We start from the raw sequence: 23,728 nt of genomic DNA, 5'->3' as shown, positions 1-23,728 counted from the left end.
AATGTTTTCTTGTGTTATTTTTGTATCAAAACCTCTAGAAAGACAACAGGTGCTTTATTTAATTTGGTAGATTTGAAAACAAAACTTCTAATGATTACTGCAACAAAGTATACTGAAAGCGATTTCGTCATAGAAAAACAAAAACAGTTTACCTTTGCTATTCTTAAATTTTTTTTTTTTACTGTGGTGTTGTTCTTTTGGAATTTAGCTCGTATTTGTTAATATTGTGATTTGTGTTAATTCTGTTGTTATCTTTCAGTAACCAATACAATAGTATTAGAGACTGGTGAAGCCTTCAAGTTACCTCACCAAGGTAAGAATCATTTAACAATGGTAGCAGAGTTAAAAGGTACAGATCAACTGGCCTGGTATTTATGATTATTGTGCGAGTGACATTTGAGTTGAAAGAAAGCAATTGAGGGCACACAACCGGGTGTCTAGCTTGAGGTAAGAGAGATAACTTTCCCTTTTGTTGGCTATTTGTTGACAGCATGTGTGCAAACCAATTGGTGAAGTGGTTTGTGAACAATGGCAACAACAACATTGAAGGCTCCACCAGCGTTTAAAGAGGATGATGACTATAGCAGTTGGAAGAACGATTTGGAGATCTGGCAGATATTTACAGAACTACCAAAGACAAAGCAAGGCAGTACGCAACCTGACACCTGCAGAAGTGGGATCAGATGATGGTTTGGGCAAGATTATATCTAAGCTAGATTCAATATATTTGAAAGATGAAAGCACAAGATCATTTATTGCTTTTAAAGAGTTTTATGACTATAAGAGAAATAGTGGAGACAAATTTCCTGATTTTATTGTGCAGTTTGAGAAGCTCTACAATAAGATATCCAAATATGATATGGCATTGCCTGAAGCTGTCAGGGCATATTTTTTTCTCACAGCTGGGAATATGTCTGAAGAACATGAAAAACTGGCTCGTTTAACTTGTGCAGAACTCAAGTATAAGAATATGAAGGACACAATCATAAAGATATTTGGAGAACCAAACACAGCAGAAGACACTGCACATTTGGGAGCTCTTCCTGTGAAACAGGAATGCTTATATGGAAATCTTCATGCTGATACCAAGGACAGCTGTCAAGGAATACACGTTCAAGAATGAATCCTGTTGATAAGGATGGGAAACTCATGAGGTGCCATGAATGTGACTCAACAAGACATTTTGCTAATAAATGTCCTCATAGAAATCAAGAGCAAACAGGTTTCAGATTACGGAACAATAGACCTACAGAAAAAAAACAAGATGTAAATGAGATCCATATCACCCTTTTTGCAGCCTCTCCAGACCAAAGGCAATATTGTCTTGTTGGAGAATGCTCTGGTAGAGGTGTCTTGGATTGTGGCTGTACAAGACAGTAGCTGGGGAGAAATGGATGGATGAATATCTTGTGACTCTCTCTGAATCAGATAAAAATGCTGTAGTTTCAAACAGTACTGATTCTATATATAGATTTGGTGATGGAAAGGAAGTGAAAGCTACAAGAAATCTAATCATACCAGTTATTCTAGGTGACAACAAGTATAAAACGTCTGTTGACATAGTAGAGATTGAATACCACTACTGATTAGTCGTAGTACCATGAAGTCTCTCAGTATGAAGTAAGATTTTACCAGTGACCTAGCCCGTATTGGGAAGGAAAGAATTGACTTAATATGTACCACAACAGGACACTATTGTCTTCCACTAACACATTGTGATCTTGATGCTCAAAAAGGAACAAAAATCATTCTACATGGAGAAAATTTGAAAAATATTCATAAGACAGAGAAAATAAAGAAAGCTATGAAACTGCACCGCCAATTCGCTCATGCTGCCAAAGATAAGCTACTTAAACTTGTAAAGGATAGTAATTTGTATGACAAGGGAAAATGTTGCCATGGTTGTGAAATATAAAAGGCCATACAGTAGACCAATTGTGGGTATACCTCTGGCAAACACTTTTAATCAAGTAATATGTATGGATTTAAAAGTTTATGAACATAATAAACAACACATCTTACATATCATTGATGCTGCAACTCGTTACTCTGCTGGATGTCTTATTATATCGAAACATAAAGATGTCATTGTCAGTAGAGTGTTTAGATTTTGGAATGCATACTTCGGATCAGCAAGTACAATCTTGACTGACAATGGTGGTGAATTTTCGAATGAGGTTTCAGAGACCATGTTCAAGACCATTGAAGATATGAAGTGTGAACCAGACGTAGCACTAGCATGGGCCCTAAGCGCAAGGAATTCTTTACAGAATCATGGTGGCTACAGCCCAAACCAATTGGTATTTGGCCATAATGTGAACACACCCACTATTCTGACAGATCATTTACCTGCATTGGAGCCAACTACGTCAAGTGAAATAGTGAGAAAAAATCTATCTGCTCTGCACAGGGCAAGGGAGAATTTCATTAAAGCAGAATCCAGTGAGAGAATTAAAAGAGCGCTTAGACATAATGTTAGAACATATTCTGATGAGACGTATTTGAATGGGGAAAAAGTCTACAAGCGCAAAAACACCAAAGGTTGGAAAGGTCCAGGTGTGGTTTTGGGACAAGATGGTCAAATGGTGCTTGTCAGACATGGTGGTAACTTTTACCGAGTGCATCCCTGTCAGTTGATGAAACATAGTCAAAATTATAAAGTTAGTGAATTCAAGTCAGATCATGTCAAGAGGAAGGAAGGCCATTTGAATAAGTTGTGTGATATGAACGATAGCTGATGATTGTGAAAATGATGATGATGATAATGGTGATGATGATGGTGATGATGATGATGACGATGACGATGATGATGATGATGATGATGACACGGCTGATAAGAATGTTATAGACGTCTATGATGATTCTGAAGATGTAGAGCAATATCATCAAGAACAAGCTAGAAATGTAGACGAAAATGACCAAGAAGATTCTGGCACAAGTGAAAATGAAGTTGAGGAAAACAGAGATACACATAAAAATAATGAAACTGAAGAAGACGAAGGTAGTGGTTGTACAAGTGACATTTTTAGAAGACCATCTACAGAATCCAAAAAAGTTGAATGGAAACCAAAAGCAAAGATGGTATCGTGCAAGAGTTCTCTCAGCACAACCCAAAAGAAGTGGCACTTATAAAAATTGGGTTAAGGTTACTGTTGTTGTGAAAGCTAGATTGGTGGCTAGGGGCTTTGAAGAAAATTCACATTCGTTGAGAACAGATTCTCCAACTTGTCGCAAACAAAGTTTTCGACTTGCTATGGCTATCATAGTTAGCAATGATTGGCAGATTAATTCACTTGATATCACTGCAGCTTTTCTTCAAGGAGATGCTATTGAAAGAAAACGGTTTCTACAACCACCAAAAGACACATTGTCATTGGGAACAGTGTGGAAACTAAAAAGATGTTTGTATGGGTTAAAGAGCATGGTACAAACGAGTGAGAAGTGAAATGTTGAAACTTGGTGGTGAAATGTGTACCTACGACCCTGCTGTGTTTTACTGGTATAGAGGCAAGCAAATCACTGGAATTCTTGTTTGCCATGTTGATGACTTTGTGTATCATGGTAGTCAAGCTTTCCACAACAAAGATGTTATTGCTAAACTTTTTGAAACGTTCAAAATCAGTACGCAATCGAGATCAACCTTCAAGTATCTAGGATTAGGCGTGGATCAATTTAAAGGCAAAATTAAGATTAATCAGGTGAGCTATACAGAGTCTTTGATAACTCTTAATATTGAAAATGATGTTAACAATGAACGAAAATTGACTAGCAAGGAAAAGACCATGCTGAGATCGTTGACTGGGCAAATTGCTTGGGTGGCCGGACAAACCCGCCCTGATGTGGCTTATGACAGTTCAAAATTTGAAAGAGACCAACAAGATTATTCGAAAAATTAAGAGCAAGCATGTTGCAATAGCCATTGCCAAAATTGCAAATATTAAAAATTATTTGCTACACAGATGCAACTCATGCCAGTTTCAAGTGTGGATCATCACAAGGTGCATTCATCATATTTGTGAAACACCTAAGCGAAGTTATACCAATCTGCTGGCAATCAAAGAAACTACAAAGGGTAACCAAAAGCCCAATTGCTTCGGAAACACTTGCTCTGAGTGAAGAAGCTGATGGTAGTTTTTATTTGGCCAATGTCATACAGCAAATCTGCAAGTTGATGAAGGTAACGTAGCTCTCCTTTAATAAATTTTACGTCTTCCTAGATATTATTTTATGAAATAAACAGCACTATCTGATAGGAAAATCAATTAAAAAAGAGCAGCCTTCAGTCTTTAGTACATATTTACTTTCATTGCATAAATCATATCAAAAAAAATATAGTTCAAAACAGTATAAAACTTACACCAACTATGCGTTTCATAGCATCAAGTTTTTGAGAGTCTTTTGAACTGTCTAACATTGTCTTCAAATCATCATGTCTAGATATAAAGCAAATAAAGTAATAACGTATAAAAGCAAGATTGAACACCGAACATATAGCCAGCTATAGCTGTCTATTTTTTAATTAATTTTTTATACCTATTTTATAATTTACCAATTCTTTTGTAATTCTCAAAATATTCACATTTAAAGAATTTCAGATTTAATTATATTGCATAAATTATGATGTCACCCATTAAAGGATGCGTATTGAAACTTTATGAATGCATAGGTATTATAAAGATGAATTGATTAACATAAAATAATGTTTCACTGTCATAAATATAGTTTTGGACATGACTATATCTCTTTTGTTAGTTCTAAGAGTGTAAAATAATGCAAAATAAAAAGAAATTAAGCAATACCAAAGTTCCTCTTAAAGTAGAGCAACAATACATTCATCCCTTGCATCCCTTTCTACTGTGATTGTTACTCTCAGTAGAGTTCTATTGGCTACAAAGAAAAAATCTATTTCTTTTATGATCTCTTTCCGAGAACATTAACATTAAAAATCAATATATATATATTTTATTCAAAAAATTTTATTCGAAAAGCTAAAAATAGTGTTTTTCTTTCACATTGTTCCGCATATTTTTCGTCTGCGTAAATCATAACTTTCATTACTTAAATCGCCACTATAAATGCAGCGTTGACATGTGACAAGAAAAGATGGAAAAAACCCGTAAATTTTACAAATATTCAGATGTGTAGTCCATTTATTATGTACCCTAAACAGCCCCGGATACAAAAATCTGCCTGGGGTAACAGGTCTTTAAATTCAAAATGTGCACTACAAACCCTGGACAGTATAGATTTGTCTGGTGTCTGTCCACCCTGATCCTCTAAATAATGGTAGCTAGCTATATATTTGTTTAATTAGTCTGTATCTAGCTATCTATTGCCATTAGTGCAGTTACACTTTTATTATGTGAAACGTTCGTAAATATATAGCTACGTACTTTTTACCAAACTGATTAGCTAGAAAGGAAACAACAGCTGACGAAGCTGATTGAGTAGTGCCCGAGTCTTCATAGATTGAATGACCCATTGCTTGTTGGGGTGCTCCAGAATCAGGGTCGTTATAAGAAACTGATGACAGAGAAGCCATTTTTAAAAAAATACAACCAGAGTAGCAAGGTGGTAAGTAGTGAAAAGCACTCTCAGGTTCTTCGTTTAGTTCCTCAGTTCGTTCACGGGACCCAAAACAACCGTACGGCAGGAGAAATGTAAACACGGTAGGCAATTAGCAAATAAAAAAATCTGATTAAAATTCTTAGTCGTGCCTAGACTAAGAGTGTTGTTGACCAATTGCAATAACAGAAAAGAAAATCCCAATTTACTCCGTTCTTGTTTCCAGTGCTTGACATTATCGATCTGGATATAAACTAAAAGGTCCCGTGGATTTAAAATTCCAAAACATAAATGGCGGAGTAAAAACACGTTTTACGGTGTACCTACGGATAAAGTGTCATGCATGATTTCGAAATAACGACATGCAAAATATAAACGCCATTAGTAAGGATGGCGAAGGAATAAAGTGGTAAGTATAACTTAGAGCTATTTAAGCAGTAGCCGATTGATTAAGGTTTCGTGATCAAGCAATACTCCTTTTCACAGTTGAGTAAAAATAACAAACCACTATTTTATCCAGCTCAAGTTATATTTACAACTAGTTGCACCGTACTAATCATCTTAAAACGTGTTTGTTATTGTTTACTTTAGTTTCTGTGCAGTAGCCCCCATGCACATTTTTCTCATAGCCGTGGGGACTACTTCGTGTATTATTAGCTACATATCATAATAACTGTGAAAACATGTATGACCAAAATATTCAATTAGAAAGAAATTATTGAGCCAAATGTTCTTGTGTCGTCATTAGGCTGTTCACATGATTTTTGCTGCCCATCACCCTTTTCTTCTGTAGTTGCAAACTTTTTTCTTGGGGGCGATAGTTCTTTGTCTGTTGTTCTTATTATTTATCTTGCTTGTCTTGTAAGTCATTAACTTGCAGGTAATAAACAAAAGATTCTCGAAGAAAAGATAACTTACTATAACTCTGCGTAACTATTGTTAACTAGTGTAAAATAATTACTCCCAATAGCATAATTGTAATGTTATTAACTCTACCAATGTGACACCAAGAGCCATTGTTAAGATATTTGAAAAACTTATATATAAACGGTATTTGAAAGATATTTGAAAAACTTCTATATAAACGGGTGTATGGATTTCTTCAAGCTAACAATGTCCTGTATAAGCAACAATTTAGTTTCAGAAAAAAATTACTCAACCTCTCAAACACTAATGAATATCTGTCAAGAAAATATGGATGCTCTTGATAGGCTTCTCATCAATGGTAAAATGCTTATGCCAAGTGATTCTATTAAATATCTTGATGTTCTATCAGATTCTGATTTAAGCTGGAAGTCTCAGATCAATAATACTGTTCCCAAGCTCAAGAGGGCTAATAGAGCTTTAGCTAAACTTTGTCATTTTGTGCCTCAAAATGTCCTTATCCTAGTCTACTATGCCATTTTTATTCCCACCTGTTCTCCTAGTCTACTATGCCATTCTTTATTCCCAAACAGTCTCGATGTTAATTGTATTGCTGTTTTACAAAATTTTGCTATCAGACTTATGACCTTTGAATCTATGGCAATCTAAAAATCCTCAAAATCAATGATTTGTACAGTTTCAGAACATTCTGTTTTTGCATAAGCTCTTTCATGATAAAATGTCTGCTACTATCCAGAATACTTTTGCGGTTGACTTCAACCATGCCCAGAGCACTCATGCAGAAAAGGCTGGCTTGATCAATCTTCCTACTGTCAATACCGTTTGTTTTGGTAAAATTTCTATTAGATTTAACACCAGTAAATCCTGGAATAAGATACAGTCCTTTTCAGGAGAGGCGTGCGATCACACTCACACGCCTTGGCACACGCCTAAATCGTTTCAGGTGATTAATCACACACTTGAAAAATAAATATTGAGTTTTCAAAATCAACCTTTAAAATCCATTTTGTAGCGTGCGATGGCAGCCCTTAAAAGAATTTTTGGAGACTCGTCGGACAAAACGTCCTTTAGATATCTGTCATGGTCGGACACTTTTAGATCTCAGAAATTATTTAATAGTCCTGGTCCTTTTAATCCACGACCAGCCTATTCATAGCCAACTTGACCATCCTAGCTAATTCACCAACTCCTGACTTACTTAAAAGAACTACATAGACATAAATCTATTTTGCCTGGCCCCTTCGTCGTTGGTAACCAGGTCTTGCACAAGAAATCCAGCTATGTGGTTCTTAACTAATGCTGAGGTAAACGCCGACGGAGCACGAATGAAGCAAGTCTGCAAAACTGCACACACAGCCGGAATAGACATTTTATCATGGATTTAATTGTAGATAATTTCTTCAGGTCCGAATTTAATGGATTTTTTCTTTATGGCTGTAAAAACGAAACCCACGTGCGGTGTAAATTTATTTGAAGCTTTAAGCCACATAGATGAAGATTTTTTTAAACTTAAAACAAAGCATATTTTTGCCTATTTTCTTGTGATGACCTGAAAAGTGAACAATAAATATAAAAATGACAGTATAGTCATGCATGCTATTTCTGACATGTAGAAAAGGAAGTTAAGATTGAGAGAGTCACTATACCAGTAGACGCTCAGTCATCGTGTTTGGGGTTCACGATTTAAAACGTCCCCCAACTTTCCTACCGCAAAATGAATACGCAACAAAAAATAACCTCGGAGACCGTGTCATATGCGTAACATTCTTTGCACGTGTGCTTTACATCGCACACGTTACTTGATTTACATGTGCGAATCATCGCACACCTACTCAAATATTCCTGAAAAAGACTGAAGATACTGACATCAATGTCTAAAATATTTATTTCCATAGATTACTTTGGTCTTGAAAGTGATGTAAAGAAGTATTTTATTGCCTCTTATTAATTTGTAACAAATTTTCCCTTTGTTCTCACACGGTTCATTTATCTGGTGGTTATATATGTTCGTGCCGTTTTGTGTGTCCTGTGTCGTCTATTGTACTTGTCCAAGGGTGGCCTTATCCTTGTCTTCGCTTCTGCTATTAGGTAAGGTCTCCCTTCAAAAATAGTTTGTTTGTTTTTCTCTTCATATTACCAATTTATTTAATTATTTGAACTGACAGCTATTTTTGATTAATAAAATTATCTTATTTTATCTTTACTTATCTTATATAGTTTCAATAAAAGTTTTGCGTGTAACTAAATAGACTAGTGAGAAGGCCTTGTTGGTTGCGCGGGGTAAATAAAGCTTTTAAGCGATAGAAATAATGATATTTTAACAAAGATTGAAACTTTAATTTTAAAAAGTTTCGTTTGATTGCATTTTAAAAGTTAAATAACGTTTAGGAATAAAAAGTGGTGATAGAAATGCTTTTTTAGATTCCGTTTTAAATATATAAAAACGAAGAATGGCGATTGATTGTTTTCAGTATTCAAAATGTTATTAACTCTAACCAATGTGAAACGTTTTATATATCTATTTTTAAAAAGAAAAAACAAGACAATATTTTTAACAATAAAATGTAGTGTGATACTATAAAACACAATTATCTACATTTCTTTTTTATTCAAAAGGTTAGCGTTTATCCTTTTAAAAGAGAGTTTTATAGAGAATTTTGATATTTATTTATGTGATTTATGTGATTTTTTTGCTCTATTCATTTAAAGTACTGTAATTTTATATCTCTTTCTTTATTAATATTTTTTTAAATATCTACTACAGTACAGTCTGAATGTAATCTACCGCGTACACGCTAATATCACACCTTTGCGTGGAGGACGGCAGTCGTTTGTCTTTTGTTATAATTAAGTCCCTTAAGGGTTTTGCGAGTTTATATTTGCGTGTTAAAAACAATGCACTTGCGAAGAAATATCGGAGCAATTATATTTCTTGTAATAGCGACATGCATTGTGTAAATATATTGATAAGCTATTCCCTTAAAGGCGCGTAATCACCCTTATCGAAAAAAATTAACATATCCATTTTTTATATTTATTTTAAAGTTCAAACGGAGTTATGACTTTCCTGAAAATTTAAGGATATAAAACCTACTAGAAATGGAAATAATAGTACTTCAATATCTTGAATTTATTGGGGTTTTTTCCAGCCGCCATATTTAATGGTCTTGTTGATCTCTTATTCTCGTCTAACAAGCGGGCCGTCGCAAAATGTTTGTGTGAAACCGTAGGTAAACAAACGGCCTAATCTTTAAATGAGCACTGAGATGGAGTTCGATAAAATCGCCATTATGGTTGCCTCCGTTCACGCTGTTCTTTTTGGCTTGTTTTTCTATGTAAAACATGGCATCAAAAAGTGGAAAGAAATTTTGGTTCTGTTTAAAAAAGAGGTCGAGCGTAAAAACATCCATATCACTTTCTCCACTTAGATTTAATTTTCTTCTATTCTATTTGCCATTGTTTTTGGAGACCAGACAAAACAACAGAAAGAAGAAATCACAGCATTGCCTCGTATCTATTAATTATGATAATTAATGCTTATTACGTTCTTTCTTTTTTATTAGCTGACCGGGATTATTGCATATTATAGGTAAAATAACCCAACAAGGGAGAATGCTCATTGTAATAGTTGAAGATAGTTGAAGCACTATGGAGATAATTAAATTTGAGCATGAAAGGGGAAATTCTGAATATTTAGGTATTCTAGTTGTGTAGATTTGATACTGTCTCCATAAGGAAACGACTAACTGTTTGAACAAAGGAAAATAATCGAAAAGTGAGACAGCTAACGAGGTGAAGCTGTCTTCAGAAACAACAACAAGAAGTGGTCAGTGTTGCAAAGAATAACACGATTGATTTATCTAATTTATTATGTTCGGAACTTTGTTGATACATTTGTAAAAGCATTACGATGGAAACACTGCTACGGATACTCTCCCTCCTTCATTATTTTTTCTGTAATGGCATGAATCCAGCAACCATGTGATCGATTTTGCAGTTTATTATCGCATGATTTGTGCAATGAATGCAATGGCGGTTCTGTAGGCGAAGAGAAATTGGGGTGAGTTTGTTATTTCCATGAAACATTTGAACATGTTCTGGTTGTCAGTTTTTAATAAAATTTTCTGGGTAATGTTTTTTTCATGTATATCTTTCAATTTTTACAATAAAATAGGCACCTCAACAAAAGTTGCCTACATGGTGATTACGCGCCTTTAAGTATTAGCGTGAAGTAATTAAATAATAAAAATCTTTCGCGAAGTTTTTTAATACATTGCGCAAGAATGTATTGTTGATTTAATTACTTAAAAAGATTCCAGCGCGTTTAATTTAAAAAACATATGAGAAGCATATTTCACAAGTATTAAATTACCCGCGCATTTTTTTATTAAAAGAATACAACTACGGTTTATTTTTGTAAAACAAATGGTGTTTATTCTGAAATAAATACAATATCTACATTTCTCGATGAAAACATTTCCTTCTTATTAAACAATGTAAAATAATCCTTCTGCATACTTTTTTATTGAAACAAATAAAAACATTTCTATCACTGCTTTTCTTAATTAAACTTTTATAATGCAATCTAAAAAACATTTCTATCGCAGTTCTTCTTTTTTAAACTTTTAAAACGTGATCTAAAAAATCCTTTCTATCACCGCTTTTCATTTTTAAACTTTTAAAATGGGATCTTAAAAAACATTTCTATCGCCGCTTTTCGTTTAAAAACTTTTAAAATGTGATCTTAAAAAACATTTTTTATCGCCGCTTATCGTTTTTAAACTTTTCAAATGTGACCTTAAAAAACATTTCTATCGCCGCTTTTCGTTTTTAAACTTTTAAAATGAGATTTAAAAAAACATTTCTATCGCCGCTTTTTGTTTTTAAACTTTTAAAATGCAATCCAAACTTTTATATTTAATTACTGCAATTGATCTTGCAACCTATTGTGCTTAAACAATCAATCGCCCAGGGTCATTGTTTATCAGCAAGGCAATTATTTTCTTCAAAAAAAAAAGCTATCACAATGTTATTGTTCTATGTAACTATTCATGCGAGTTTCGCGTCCGTGGTAAATTACATTCAGACTGTACTGTAACTCTTTTTCCAAGATATATTTTTTAGAAAAAAAAACGTTTTTGACTTATCATAGCACATCAGTTCTGGAGACCGCAGATCAAATCCTGCTCACTGCTTGGCAGTGTGTTATCATCATCATCATCATCGTCATCATTCTCCGCTTAACGTTTTCCATGCTAGCATGGGTTGGAAATATACCCCATATTAATGACCCTCTTCCAATCTGATCTAGACTGTGTTAGGTCTAAACTCACCTTCCTCTGTATCAAGTCTGTCCTTATAACCTCCTGTGAAGTCTTTCTCGGTCTGCCTCTGGGTTTTGCCCCTGGAACTATCAAGTCCCAACACTTTCTTACCCAATTATCCCCCTCCATTCTTTCCCAGTGCCCCAGCCAATTCAATCGTCTTATCTGGATAACATCTTTAATTCTACCGATACTTAGCCTGCTTCTTAGCTCATCTGAACTCTTTCTGTCTCTCAGACTGGCGTTACACATCCACCTAACCATTCTCATATTATTTCTTTCTAAACGGTCAGGATCTTCCTGCTTCACTGCCCATGTCTCACTACCGTACAACATAAAACTTTTTACACAGGCCTTATACAACCAACTTGTTAACTGAATTGACAAGACTAGTCAACAAAGGAAGTAACTCTCTGAACTTTTTCCAAGCAGAACCTATCCTGCAAGTAACACTTCTTCCAACAGTGATGAACAAAGTAGCTTTTCTTCAATATGACTTACACGCATTATACTCACCCGTCAGAATCAGAGGTCTGATTGGGGTAAAGCATTTTCTGTTGAGAATGAAATACGAATGTGCTATGATAAATATTCACCTATGTATACACACCATCCGGATAAACTATCTGAGTTCATCAATAACATATTGCCGCACGTAGTGTAGTGGTTTCGTCTGCGGCTCCCAGTTCTGGGGACCGCAGATCGAATCCCGCTCACTGCTTATGACTTTACGAGATATATAAACTGTTAATAAAATATTAAGCCAAAACCAATTCCATATCTTGAGCTTGTTGTATAGTCTTTCAAATTCAATAATTATAATCATTTGTCATTATTAATGTATGTCTGCAAAATTTCTCAAACTTTTCATATGATTCATAAGCTGAATGGTGTGAGTAAGATACAAGAAGTTTAACTTCTTCACAAGTTCCTTTGCACCATTATTAAAACTTAAAACTGCAAGTTCCATCTCGAAAATTGCTTTCGTGCTTGACCAGTCAAAGTAAAAAAAAAGCAGTTGCTTGCTTCTTCTTCACCAGCGAAGTAAAAAATTGCCATATCTGTACTTCTTTCTTCATATCATATTAGTGTTATCACCAAGTGTTGGTAAGGCTTTATTCTCTATATCATGATTCTGTAAAAAATAAAAATTATCGAAACCTAAAGGATGGTATTGGATACATTTTCGATCAGATTCGACATATTCTGAACGTGGATTTCAAGCACTTTACAGTTTATACGGGTAATTACGTGTCAAGTAACAACTTTTTTGAATCTTAAGTAAGTGACACATTTTATTTATTTGTGATGACGCGTGCCCTAGTAAATTCCTTTCTTGATCACTTTTAAATCTTCTGTTTGCTTTCTTTATCTAGAAAATGATTATCTAAAAAGAAGAAAATAATGCATCATTCAAAAGGGTGATATGAACTTCATTTACTCCATCAATGTCCAAGTTGTCCTTTTTTGCCAAACCATCATTTATATAGGGAAATTTATTAGCAAATATTCACAAATATAGCATTTAATATAATTACCATGTTTACAAGACTGAATAATTTTCACTACAAGTCCTTTTGTAATTGTATAATTCTTTCATTGCATTATAGGCTCTTGTATTTTTGTCCTTCAAAAAAAAAGCATCCAATTGAGTAATTATTTCATCAAGACCATCATTCTCAGTTAGTTCTACTACTCTTTGTTTCTAACAGCTTCCTGTAAGCAACAGATAACCAGCTAGTCCTTGTTTATTCATATCCAAGTCAGTATAAATCTGCTACACCTCAATATCATTTTTCCACGTTATATAATCATCTTTTTCAATAAACACCGAAAACAATAGAAACAATAAAACAAAAGTTACTCCTATGTCTGTAGTGCAACATCCAGGTGTGTGCCCTTACTAAATTTGTCTGTTATTCCACAATGCCACCGGCATCAACAGCATTCTTGCACAACAATCAGAATTGTCACCCTCTGTACCATGTTAAAAGCTTATATGGATGTCTTACCTTGTACGTTTAATGATAATTTTTAGTTACTAAAATAACAATAATAATATCACAATATTAGCAAAAAACACTTACTTATAAAATTATCAAAATGGGACTCCACAAAAGCAATTACCCTAAAGCTTCTATTGTGTAAAGCCGACAATAGCCTTAAGGCGCAGTTTTGATGCACTGCGATGTGTTGAATGTGAGTAAACATCTATTTTATTTTATTTTAATTTATAACATAAAGAAAGACTAATGCACTTTTTAATGAAATTAAGAAAATGTTCCTCTTTTTGTAAAAATTGGTCTTGTAAGCCATTTTCTGTGAAATCAGACAGAAAGCAATGTCTTCAAATTTTGTTCATTTGCATGCACATAATTTATTATTGTTTTTAAGATTATTGTATACTTTGTGGTAAAAATCAAAGTTGACCATCACTGAAAATATTTCCAGTAGCTTTGACATTAATTTTAAAAGTACTAACTTATTAATCTATATTTTGACCAAATTGGGTCAATTTTTTAAGGGAAAAGTTATGGCGAAGCTTTGTTACATCACTAACAACATAGCTTGTGCAAAGATCTTAAAAGTAATTGGGTCGTTTTCATATGTTACTTTTTGGTGTTTTAATCATAGCTAAATAAGATTGTTTTACCACTACCTAGCTCTGCTAAGAGGGAGCTTACTGATATATTTGTCATTAGCTTTGAGGTTATTTAGTACTGCTATAGTAAAGTACTATTGAGTCAAATTATTGGCATTTGTTTATGATAATTCCGAATATTAGTAAAACCACTAACCTTTTGTCTTCTATAAGACTTTCTAATATTTTCTCAACATTTTTTTATTCTGATAGTCTGTGATCTTTCTGATGAAATCCAGCAGCTTTTCCTGCTTTCTAATATTCTTCTTTGCTTGTATTATTTCATCCAATACTCATAATGTGATCTTCCTGATGTAAACCAACACTTTCTCAGCTATATTTATGGATCAGTGATATTGTCTTACTCTTTGTTTGTTTTATATAACAATTAAAACATGTGATCAACTTTTATAAGCAGCAACTCGTACACCAGTTGCCAATGTAAAAGGAAGATTATTGCAACTAGATCAGCAATTTGCTATTTTTTTAAATCCATGTTATCACTTCTTTTTTTCCAATCATTTCTTTTAAAAAAGCCAAATCTGCTTTTAAGTGATTGTCCTCCAAAACTTTTTGTGTGGAATATACAGCATCGTAAAGTGTTTTAATATTGGTTAAATATTGAATTGATGGTGCAATATGGAAAATTTCCTCAAATAAACATCGAACCCAATATCCTTTGCTAGCATCGATCAATTGCATGGTCTCTGTAGAAAGCGTATTATTAACTACTCTTTTCAATTTTCTTGGCTGCCAGGAAATCAGGGATAGTGATTGATTTAGTTGATTCGCTAAGAAAAATAAGACCCTTTAGATTTGCAAATGATACATCATGAAATACCAGAAGTTTAGCTTCTATGTTTCCAATTGCCCTGAATTTCAATTCCACAGGTTCACACTTTGTTGACTCTTCATATATCTGAAACAGTGGCATCTTTCATGTTACCCATTAGTTCACAGCAATCAAAAATAATGTCTGCAGGGTTTGAAATCCAACCCTATTTCTGGTGAGTCTTTTCAGACTTGCATAAAAATAAGTAAGGCAAGTCTATTTTTTTTTTACTGTGGAAAGTTTATCATTTCTTGAACATAATGGTTTAGTAGGCGACGTTTCGGGAGATCCTTCTCCCATCATCGGGCAAAGTAAAATGATGTTGAGTATTTATATAATTGCAGAGAATCGAAATTCATAAAAATTAACAAATCGGAAACGAGCTGATAATTACAGTTAATTACTTTATTTAACATTTTCGGACCTATATGTAGGTAACTACTTCTTCTGTAGGGCTGGTAACCAAATCTCAGGAAGTTGATACGAGATGCAGTTTATGTGTTTGTTACGTGCTACACTGTTGATGGTTTCTTTAATCTTCCTGGCCGTTGTTCTGGATTCTCTGTCAATGATTATCTTCTCATCCCAATTAAACTGATGACTTCTGCTCCAGCTGTGGTCCGCAATTTCGTTTTTCTTCACATCTCCATTTCTCACTGCACGCATTTGTTCTTGTACTCGTTTCTTAAACTTTCTTTTTGTTTCGCCTATGTACACTGCATCACAATCTTTACACGGGATTTCGTAAACAACATTGCATTGTTCTTTCAGGTTTATTTTGTCTTTTGGTTTAGACAAAGTGCTTCTTTGGGTGTCTTTAGAGTTAAGAATGCATTTGATCTTGTGTTGCCTTAAAACTCGACAAAGGATCTCGCTAGTACCTGGTACGAAGGATAGGAAAGCCGATGCGATAAGTTCCTCTGATGTTTCCTTGTTGTCTCCGTTGCATCTTCTCTTCATTTTATTTTCTACTTGCGTGATGACTTTATGACTGTATCCACTTGCGATTAATGCATTTCTTACACGTCGAATTTCTTCTTTCCTCTCCCGTTTGTCACTAACTACGCTGTTGGCATGATTCAGTAATGAAGATATGACACTCTCTTTGCAAGATTTCTGATGGTTTGATTCGAAGTTAAGGTACTGGTCAGTGTGTGTTGGTTTACGATACACTGAAACTGAAATGGAACCATTCTTGCGGACCAAAGTGTCCAGGAAAGCGATACTTAGAGATAGATGTGCATATTTTACATGGCTAGCCTCACAAATATCGAGGGATATACCCTGTCTATTATTTCCAGGAGGGGCCATGGCTTAGATGATGCGTCCTAGAGTATTTATTGCTCATTTTGAGCTACGCAGACCCAATTAGAGCCCGTGCTCTACTAGACAACTCCCGGCAACATCCAAAGGCCCACACAGTGTGCCATCTTCCCAATTTCCCTCACATGGCTTGGGTTAACCCGGGGCTATGGTAACATTCACTCGCCCATGTTGAATCGCCGTCAAGAGGAATCGAACCCCGGTCTCCCGCACAGAGTACGAGAGCTATAACCACTAATCTACGGCGCCACAACAGTGAATTTGATCTGTCGATGTAGGCTGTTGATGTGTTCATGGAACTCTTCTAGATGAGATCTTTTGATTATGGCGAATATGTCGTCAACAAATCTTTTCCAAACCTTTCGACGTCTGTCTGATGTGACTAATGCTGTTGTCTCGTGTGCTTGCATGTATATTTCTGTGACTACTGATGATGCAGGGCCTCCCATGGCAACTCCGTCTGTTTGAGTTTAGAAGTTCTTGTTAAACAGATACCATGTTTTGGTTAGAACAGGTTCGACCAAACGCAGAAAATCCGGCACTGGAATCTTCGTCTTTTCACCAAATGCAGCATCGTTTTCGATAAGGTCTTTAATGATGTTTAGGGTGTCTTTAATGGGAAGATTTGTTGTTTTTTTCTTGTTATTGTTTGATTTCATGCTTAAACAAATGACATGATTAAAACATATTTAAAAAAAATATCTTTTCTATGAAGTTTTTTAAATATAAACCCAATAGTTTTTACACATGGAAATACAGCATTTAAGCTAAATAGTTTAAGGAATAACTAGAACATTTAGTAAATTTATTCTCATTGGTTTTGTATTTGTTGAGGTTGTTCCTTGCTCAAAGGGATGTTCCATTCCTAATTCGATTATTTTTTTATTGTATCGAAAGCTGTTTTTTCAACCGGCTATTAATAAAAGCTTCTTAACACAAAAGGCCATGTGCTTCACAGGTAACATACTGGTGATTAATAACAAGGACGAAAAATAATTATGTTGTGTGAATAGTGCTTTTTCTAATTTTTCCTCTGGAATAAAAGTAAAACTATTTGTTTATAACATTTAGCAACATAGCAAGTAGAAACATATTCTACTTTCGAAAGTATGTTAGGTTTTTCCCCTTACTGTTAAAAATACTATCCTCATGACCACACAAGCTTGGGGTAATCAGGCAGGATTTAACTTAGTAGTAGTATGGGATACGGCGAGGGCGAAATGTATAAAAAGGTTGAGATCAGGTTCATTGATAGTTGCCGATTCATCCCATCCTCATTGGAAAAATTGGCAAGTAACCTTGTTGGTACCAACACTGCAGGCATGAAATGTCGACAGTGCTCTGATACATATCTGGAATTTATGAATATTGATGATAAATATCTAGCAAACTTTTTGTGTAGTGCTTGCAGATCGAATACCACGAAGCAGTTAGACAAGGAGCAGGTAAAAGCAAACGCACCAACCATGAGCTTCTTCTTCACTGAAGACAATGTATTCAGGCTTATGCTTCGAAAAGGTGTCTATCCCTATGAATACATGGATAGCTTCAAACAATTCGATGAAACTGAGCTACCATCGAAGGAGGCATTTTACAGCAAGCTGAATATGAAAAGGATTAGCGATAATGACTACAAACATGCCCAGAAGGTTTGGGATGTCATCACAGGTTAATATAGGAGATTATCATGATATATATTTGGTTGTGGATGTCCTATTATTAACTGATATTTTTCAAAACTTTCGAGGAGTGTGCCATGAGAACTACAAGCTCGATCCTACCCATTTCTATAGCGCACCCGGCTTAGCATGGAAAGCAGCACTCATATACACGAATATCAAGCTGGAGCTGCTTACGGATCCTGATATGTTGTTAATGTTTGAAATGGGTATTCAAGGTGGTATCACGCAGAGTGTTCACAGATATGCGAGAGCGAATAACAGGTACATGGGGGAGCAATATAATCCAGATGTTGAGTTGTCATACTTACAGTACCTCGATGCCAATAATCTCTATGGATGGGCAATGCAACAACCACTCACAACCCATGGTTTTAAATGGGTGTCGAATATTGAGATAATAGATGAAAAGAAGATCGAGAAGCTGGTATCTGATAACAAACATGGATATCTATTGGAGATTGATATTGGTTACCCGAATGAGCTCCATGACAAACATAATGAGCTGCCTTTCCTGCCGGACCATAGGATGATTCACAGGGTCAAGAAATTGATACCAAATCTTGAGCATAAGCGTAAATATGTAGTTCATATTGCAGCTCTTCATCAAGCTATTAAGCATGGCCTCGTATTGAAAAAAGTCCACCGCACTATCCAATTTAAACAAAGCGCATGGCTGCGAGGTTATATCAATCACAACACGAATCTGAGAACTGCTGCTAAAAATGATTTTGAGAAGGACTTTTACAAGTTGATGAACCTCCCAGTCTTTGGAAAGACGATGAAGAATATCAGGAACCATCGCAACATCAAGTTAGTCACGAATGAAGCCGCTTATGCAAAATTCACTATGCAACCAAATTTTAAAAGCGGTACTTGTTTCAGTGAGAACCTTATATATATTGAAATGTGCAGGACGGGAATCAAAATGAACAAGCCTGTATATATTGGCCAGGCAATACTTGATTTATCAAAAACCATAATGTACTAGTTTCATTATGACTACGTGCAGTCAAAGTACGGTAGTAAAATAAAGCTGTGTTATATGGATACGGATTCGTTCGTATACCACATACAAACAGAGGATTTCTATCGGGATATTGCCGATGATGTTGAATCACGCTTCGATACGAGTGCCTATACGAAGGATGACAACAGACCTCTCCCAATCAGCAAAAACAAGAAAGTCGTGGGCCTTATGAAGGATGAACTTGGGGCAAAATTATGACTTCATTCATCACATTGAGACCAAAAGCTTATGCATACAAGAGTCCCACGAAAGAGGGCGGAGATTGTAAGGCCAAGGGTGTGAAGAGGGCTGTGACTAAAAAATGTATCACATTCGAGGACTATGAGAAATGTCTAAAGGAAGGTATTAATGTTAGCAAAACATGGAGGTGTATTCAGAACAAAGGTCACAATATATACACACAAGAAGTCACAAAGATCGCGTTAAATAGAGCTGATGACAAAAGGATTGTACAAACTGATCAGATCACGACGCTTGCCTGAGGTCATTATCGGTTGAAGAAATAAAAATGGAGGATGTATTGTTACTGATCGCGATTCTACTCCCATATATGTTGATACTTGCTTTCCTTTATCGATACAAACACATAATAAATAGGATGTCTTCATTAGCAGAAATATTCGACAATGTTGCCAATGCTTCGGAAGCGCCTGAGCAACCTATAGATAAACGTCAAACATTGAAAGATGTACGAAAGACTAAGCCACACCTCTTAGGAAAAAAATGTACTGAGACATTCCTGGACAAAGCATCACCCGAGGTTATTGAGAAAATACATGCCGAGGTAGTCGAAAAGGAACTCCATGAGAAAGGAGAGAAGACTGCAAAGGCATTATCAACCCACGCGCTTGGGCTATATAGCAAAGCTATCAGTAACCCTATACCACTGGATAGTCCCGAAGCCCTTCGTCATGATTTAGAAAACGATCCTATTATCAGGGAATCCATGGCTGGCTTGGGTATTCTCGTCTATGCAGCCTTTGGTAAGTTCCTCGCCCCCTTACTCGTTGCTGCCCACACGATAAACCATACAAAATTGTCTAAACAGGGTTCCCCCAATTCAGAGGAACCGATGCATGATACAAGCTTTCCATCATAAAAGTGGAAGTGATTTTGTAATTCAAATGAGTTATGAGAAATGGAAAATAATCAAGTAATTACCAAGAAGAACGAGGGCTGTGTTGCTGCTGGGAAGAGACTTGCGGAATGGAATCGTAAGAACAAGGCTGACTTGAAGAAGAACATGGACAAAAGTACTTCACAAGAGAGGGAGGTACCTGCCACAGGTACCTCCAAGTCCATGGGAAGTGGAATATACATTGGTGTGATCGCCAGTATCAGAGGTGTCATATATTTTACTTGTAGAAAATCCGCGGTACTCAGCAGCCTGCATCAGCAGTTCAGTAAAAACATTCAAAGCCTGACCTTGATGTTTTTAAGATGCGATGATCCTTATAATAAAGCATGAGTTCTAATGTTACCCCTCAGCAAAAGGAGATTATAGACATGGTGTACGAAAGTGTTGTGGACGTCGGGTTCACGTTTTTATACGCGATGCTTGGTAAGCGATTTTTAGGAATCTCGAGCCCCAGCACAAAGTTGGACACAAATGACGTTATGAAAATGGTAGCATATTTTACAGCTGGTCGAGGTAGTCGAGAAATGGCAGTGAGTAAGGGGTGGTTGCCCGCGAGTATAGTCCCAAAACCTTAGTAAGCAACCACAAGTTTCATGTATACCACGTGGTATACATGAAGAATAAATTACTCTAGACATCGTTAAATATCCATGCACTACAATATTCACAGGACCCACTTCTTGTGGAAAGACACAGCGCATGTTCTACCTTCTCGAGAATGAGTACAGGGCCCACTTTCATAATATCGTTATACTCTGCCCTACTCTCTGATGGAATAGGACTTACTTGGAGAGATCCTCGCTGTGGCTCGATCCTTACGTGTTCCTAATTAACCCGAAGGGCCAGTTATTTGAATGGATTGAGAAACTATCGTCACTACTGGCTGGCGAAGAAAGGTTATTTATAACGATATGATAGCCGATGAAAATCTCGATAAGCGACGACAGCCCTTGCTCGAATTAGCTATTAGCACAGGAAGCATTCGTTATGGCTCCTTACTCAGAGTTATACCGCTTTACCTTAAAATTTGAGACGGCAAAAGAAGCAGCTGTTTATATGGTACCCTAGTGAGCGCTCCGATATGAAACTAATTGATGAAGAGACCAACCTTATCGATGATTGGGAAGCTATTAAGGCTCAACTCAAAAAGTCTAAGCACGCGTGTTTGTATATTAGACTTGAGCACCCAAGGATTTGGTGTATATTAAAATAAATGTCATATATCAGAACATTAGAAAGGCAATTGGAAAATTGTCATGAAGAAATGGACAGAATACCCTATCTGGAATCTCAACTGGAAGCCTCCAGGAGGAACTTCGTGATGTATTAGAAAGGGAAAAGAATACTAAGTGTTTTTTCATATCTGTCCTAATTACATGGACCCTAGTTGGAACCATTTTTTAAATAAAAAATGTCACTTAGCTTATTACCTACCATTGAGATATTATTAAACAATCAAGGTAAACCCATGTTCAAGCATGCTGATCTAAGAAGGTTCTTGGGAATTGCTGATATAAGAGCAACTTAAAAAGACGTAAAAACCACGCCTCGTAATGAGATCACAGACCATGCGACAGCGGCATGGTCCAAGTAAGTAAGTGGAGACGATGCTTTCGTAACCCTGGATGCTGCATTAGAGATTGTACATAGATCTAGAAAACCAAGGGCTCTTGAGATTATGAAATGGATTGCGATGAAGGGTATCAAAAAATTACAAAATGAAATAGAAGAATATCAAGCTCTGGCAATACTCAACGATGACCTGAACAAGAGAGAACAACAGCTCTATCTTCGAACTCTAGAAAATGCGGAGCTTCTTGATCGGCACTTACCCACAGGTTATCCATATGATAATGTGATATGTGTGATTGACAAGATCGATCCTAATGAATGTGGGAAAAAAGGCCAACATCCCCACTATATAATTCGTTTCCAGCGTAGATCTTTAAATGATCAACTCCCTACACTAAGAGAGATGTATCCAGATATGGTAGAAAGAAATTCAATATGTGATGATCCTAACGCTGTGCATACATGGAACAGGTTCAGAGATGATAATCTCGGGATAGAGAATTCATGACGTAATCATTTCAGCTTACCAGATGACGCCACGCGTGAGCTATTCGAGGGGTTGTATGATATCGATATGTCATCATGTGTATATGTTTTTGTAGCTCATATATGAGCCACAAAACATCGAGAAATATTACCAATTTTTAACGTGCTCCGAAGGTACTTCTACATCCTCTGGAATCAACATTAATTCTTCCGCCACAAAACTTCGATCAGGCCCTCCGTCAAGATAGTATAGGAGGCGTGTACCAGTAACGATACGATCCAACCTATACATACGCTTCGACCACCAGGCATCTGTTGCACGTCTTTTCAAATCCTTGTGTTCTTCCCCAGATTGCAAAAGGTATATGTAAAGGCCATAATCAGGCAAAAATCTTTTCCTCCGGGTGCTTCTCATTTTTTGCAAGCAGCACATCATCAAGCTTGATGGCAGATGAAGGTTTCATTCCGATCATAGCAGTCTTACTATTATTCAAACTCTTGACGATAGTGTATAGATGTTTAACCCATGTACTGCTAGTTTCATCAGTGACCAGCTCCTGCGCGTCCTGAGGCTTGAAGAGTCTTTCCACTAACACTTTATTATAGCTTTCGACAAACGCCATGAAAGTATGGTGGTATTTGGTAGTTGCACGCTCTATTTCGACACCCTCGCTTTCAAGAAACTTTGTCACGTCCGATTTGAATTCACTCCCGTTATCGCATTGGAAAGTCTTTGGGTATCGGAGAGTCCTGCTTTATAAATGTCCTTGAGCATATCAGCGACCTCACTGGCTTTCTTGGTTCTGAAGGGCCTCGCCACCTAATACCGTGAAGCTACATCAATACCTGTGAGGATATATTTGTACGTATTACCATACACTTTATCATGGGGCATGTACAAGAGATCAAATTGATGCATTTGATTCGGCCTCATAATGGTGAAATGAGAGATAGACGTAACACCGTATATCACCGGTTCCTTCAGCTTTTTTCGTGATGTGCAGGCTTATGCCGTCACTGAGCCTCTGCAGAGGTCTACCATTTCCATGCAAGGAGTCCTTGGTCCGTTGCCCTAAAATCGACAAACAGCGCATAGCGCTCAGTCATGAACTGGCCTATGGTCATGATCGAGTCATGCGATCCAAGCAACGCAGGCACCTGTTCCATGTGATCTTTCGGCATCATCGCGTGGCTATACAGTTCATTCGGCTCACCCTCTAGGGTGATCGAGATTTTCTCGATCTTGGGGTTGT

At 36.2% G+C, this 23,728-nt stretch overlaps 2 protein-coding genes across 2 annotated transcripts in view; one reads left to right on the top strand and one right to left on the bottom strand.

Moving 5' to 3' along the window:
• Positions 1-5,681, bottom strand: part of LOC130649993 (AP-3 complex subunit beta-2-like) — a 38,246-nt gene extending 32,565 nt beyond the window's left edge. Inside the window, exons 1-2 of the mRNA XM_057456025.1 lie at positions 5,394-5,681; positions 4,358-4,433 (exon numbers count right to left, since the gene is read on the bottom strand). Coding sequence (XP_057312008.1) covers positions 4,358-4,433; positions 5,394-5,542 — 225 coding nt within the window. The 5' untranslated portion in view covers positions 5,543-5,681. The remainder of the gene's footprint in view (positions 1-4,357; positions 4,434-5,393) is intronic.
• A 125-nt stretch (positions 5,682-5,806) lies between these two features.
• LOC130650130 (uncharacterized) overlaps positions 5,807-23,728 on the top strand; it is a 45,062-nt gene continuing 27,140 nt past the window's right edge. Inside the window, exon 1 of the mRNA XM_057456034.1 lies at positions 5,807-5,974. Within this exon, the coding sequence (XP_057312017.1) occupies positions 5,928-5,974 (47 nt within the window). The 5' untranslated portion in view covers positions 5,807-5,927. The remainder of the gene's footprint in view (positions 5,975-23,728) is intronic.

This window comes from Hydractinia symbiolongicarpus, chromosome 1, assembly GCF_029227915.1.
Source record: "Hydractinia symbiolongicarpus strain clone_291-10 chromosome 1, HSymV2.1, whole genome shotgun sequence".
Lineage (NCBI taxonomy): Eukaryota > Metazoa > Cnidaria > Hydrozoa > Anthoathecata > Hydractiniidae > Hydractinia > Hydractinia symbiolongicarpus.
This window is presented reverse-complemented; position numbering and strand designations above follow the sequence as displayed.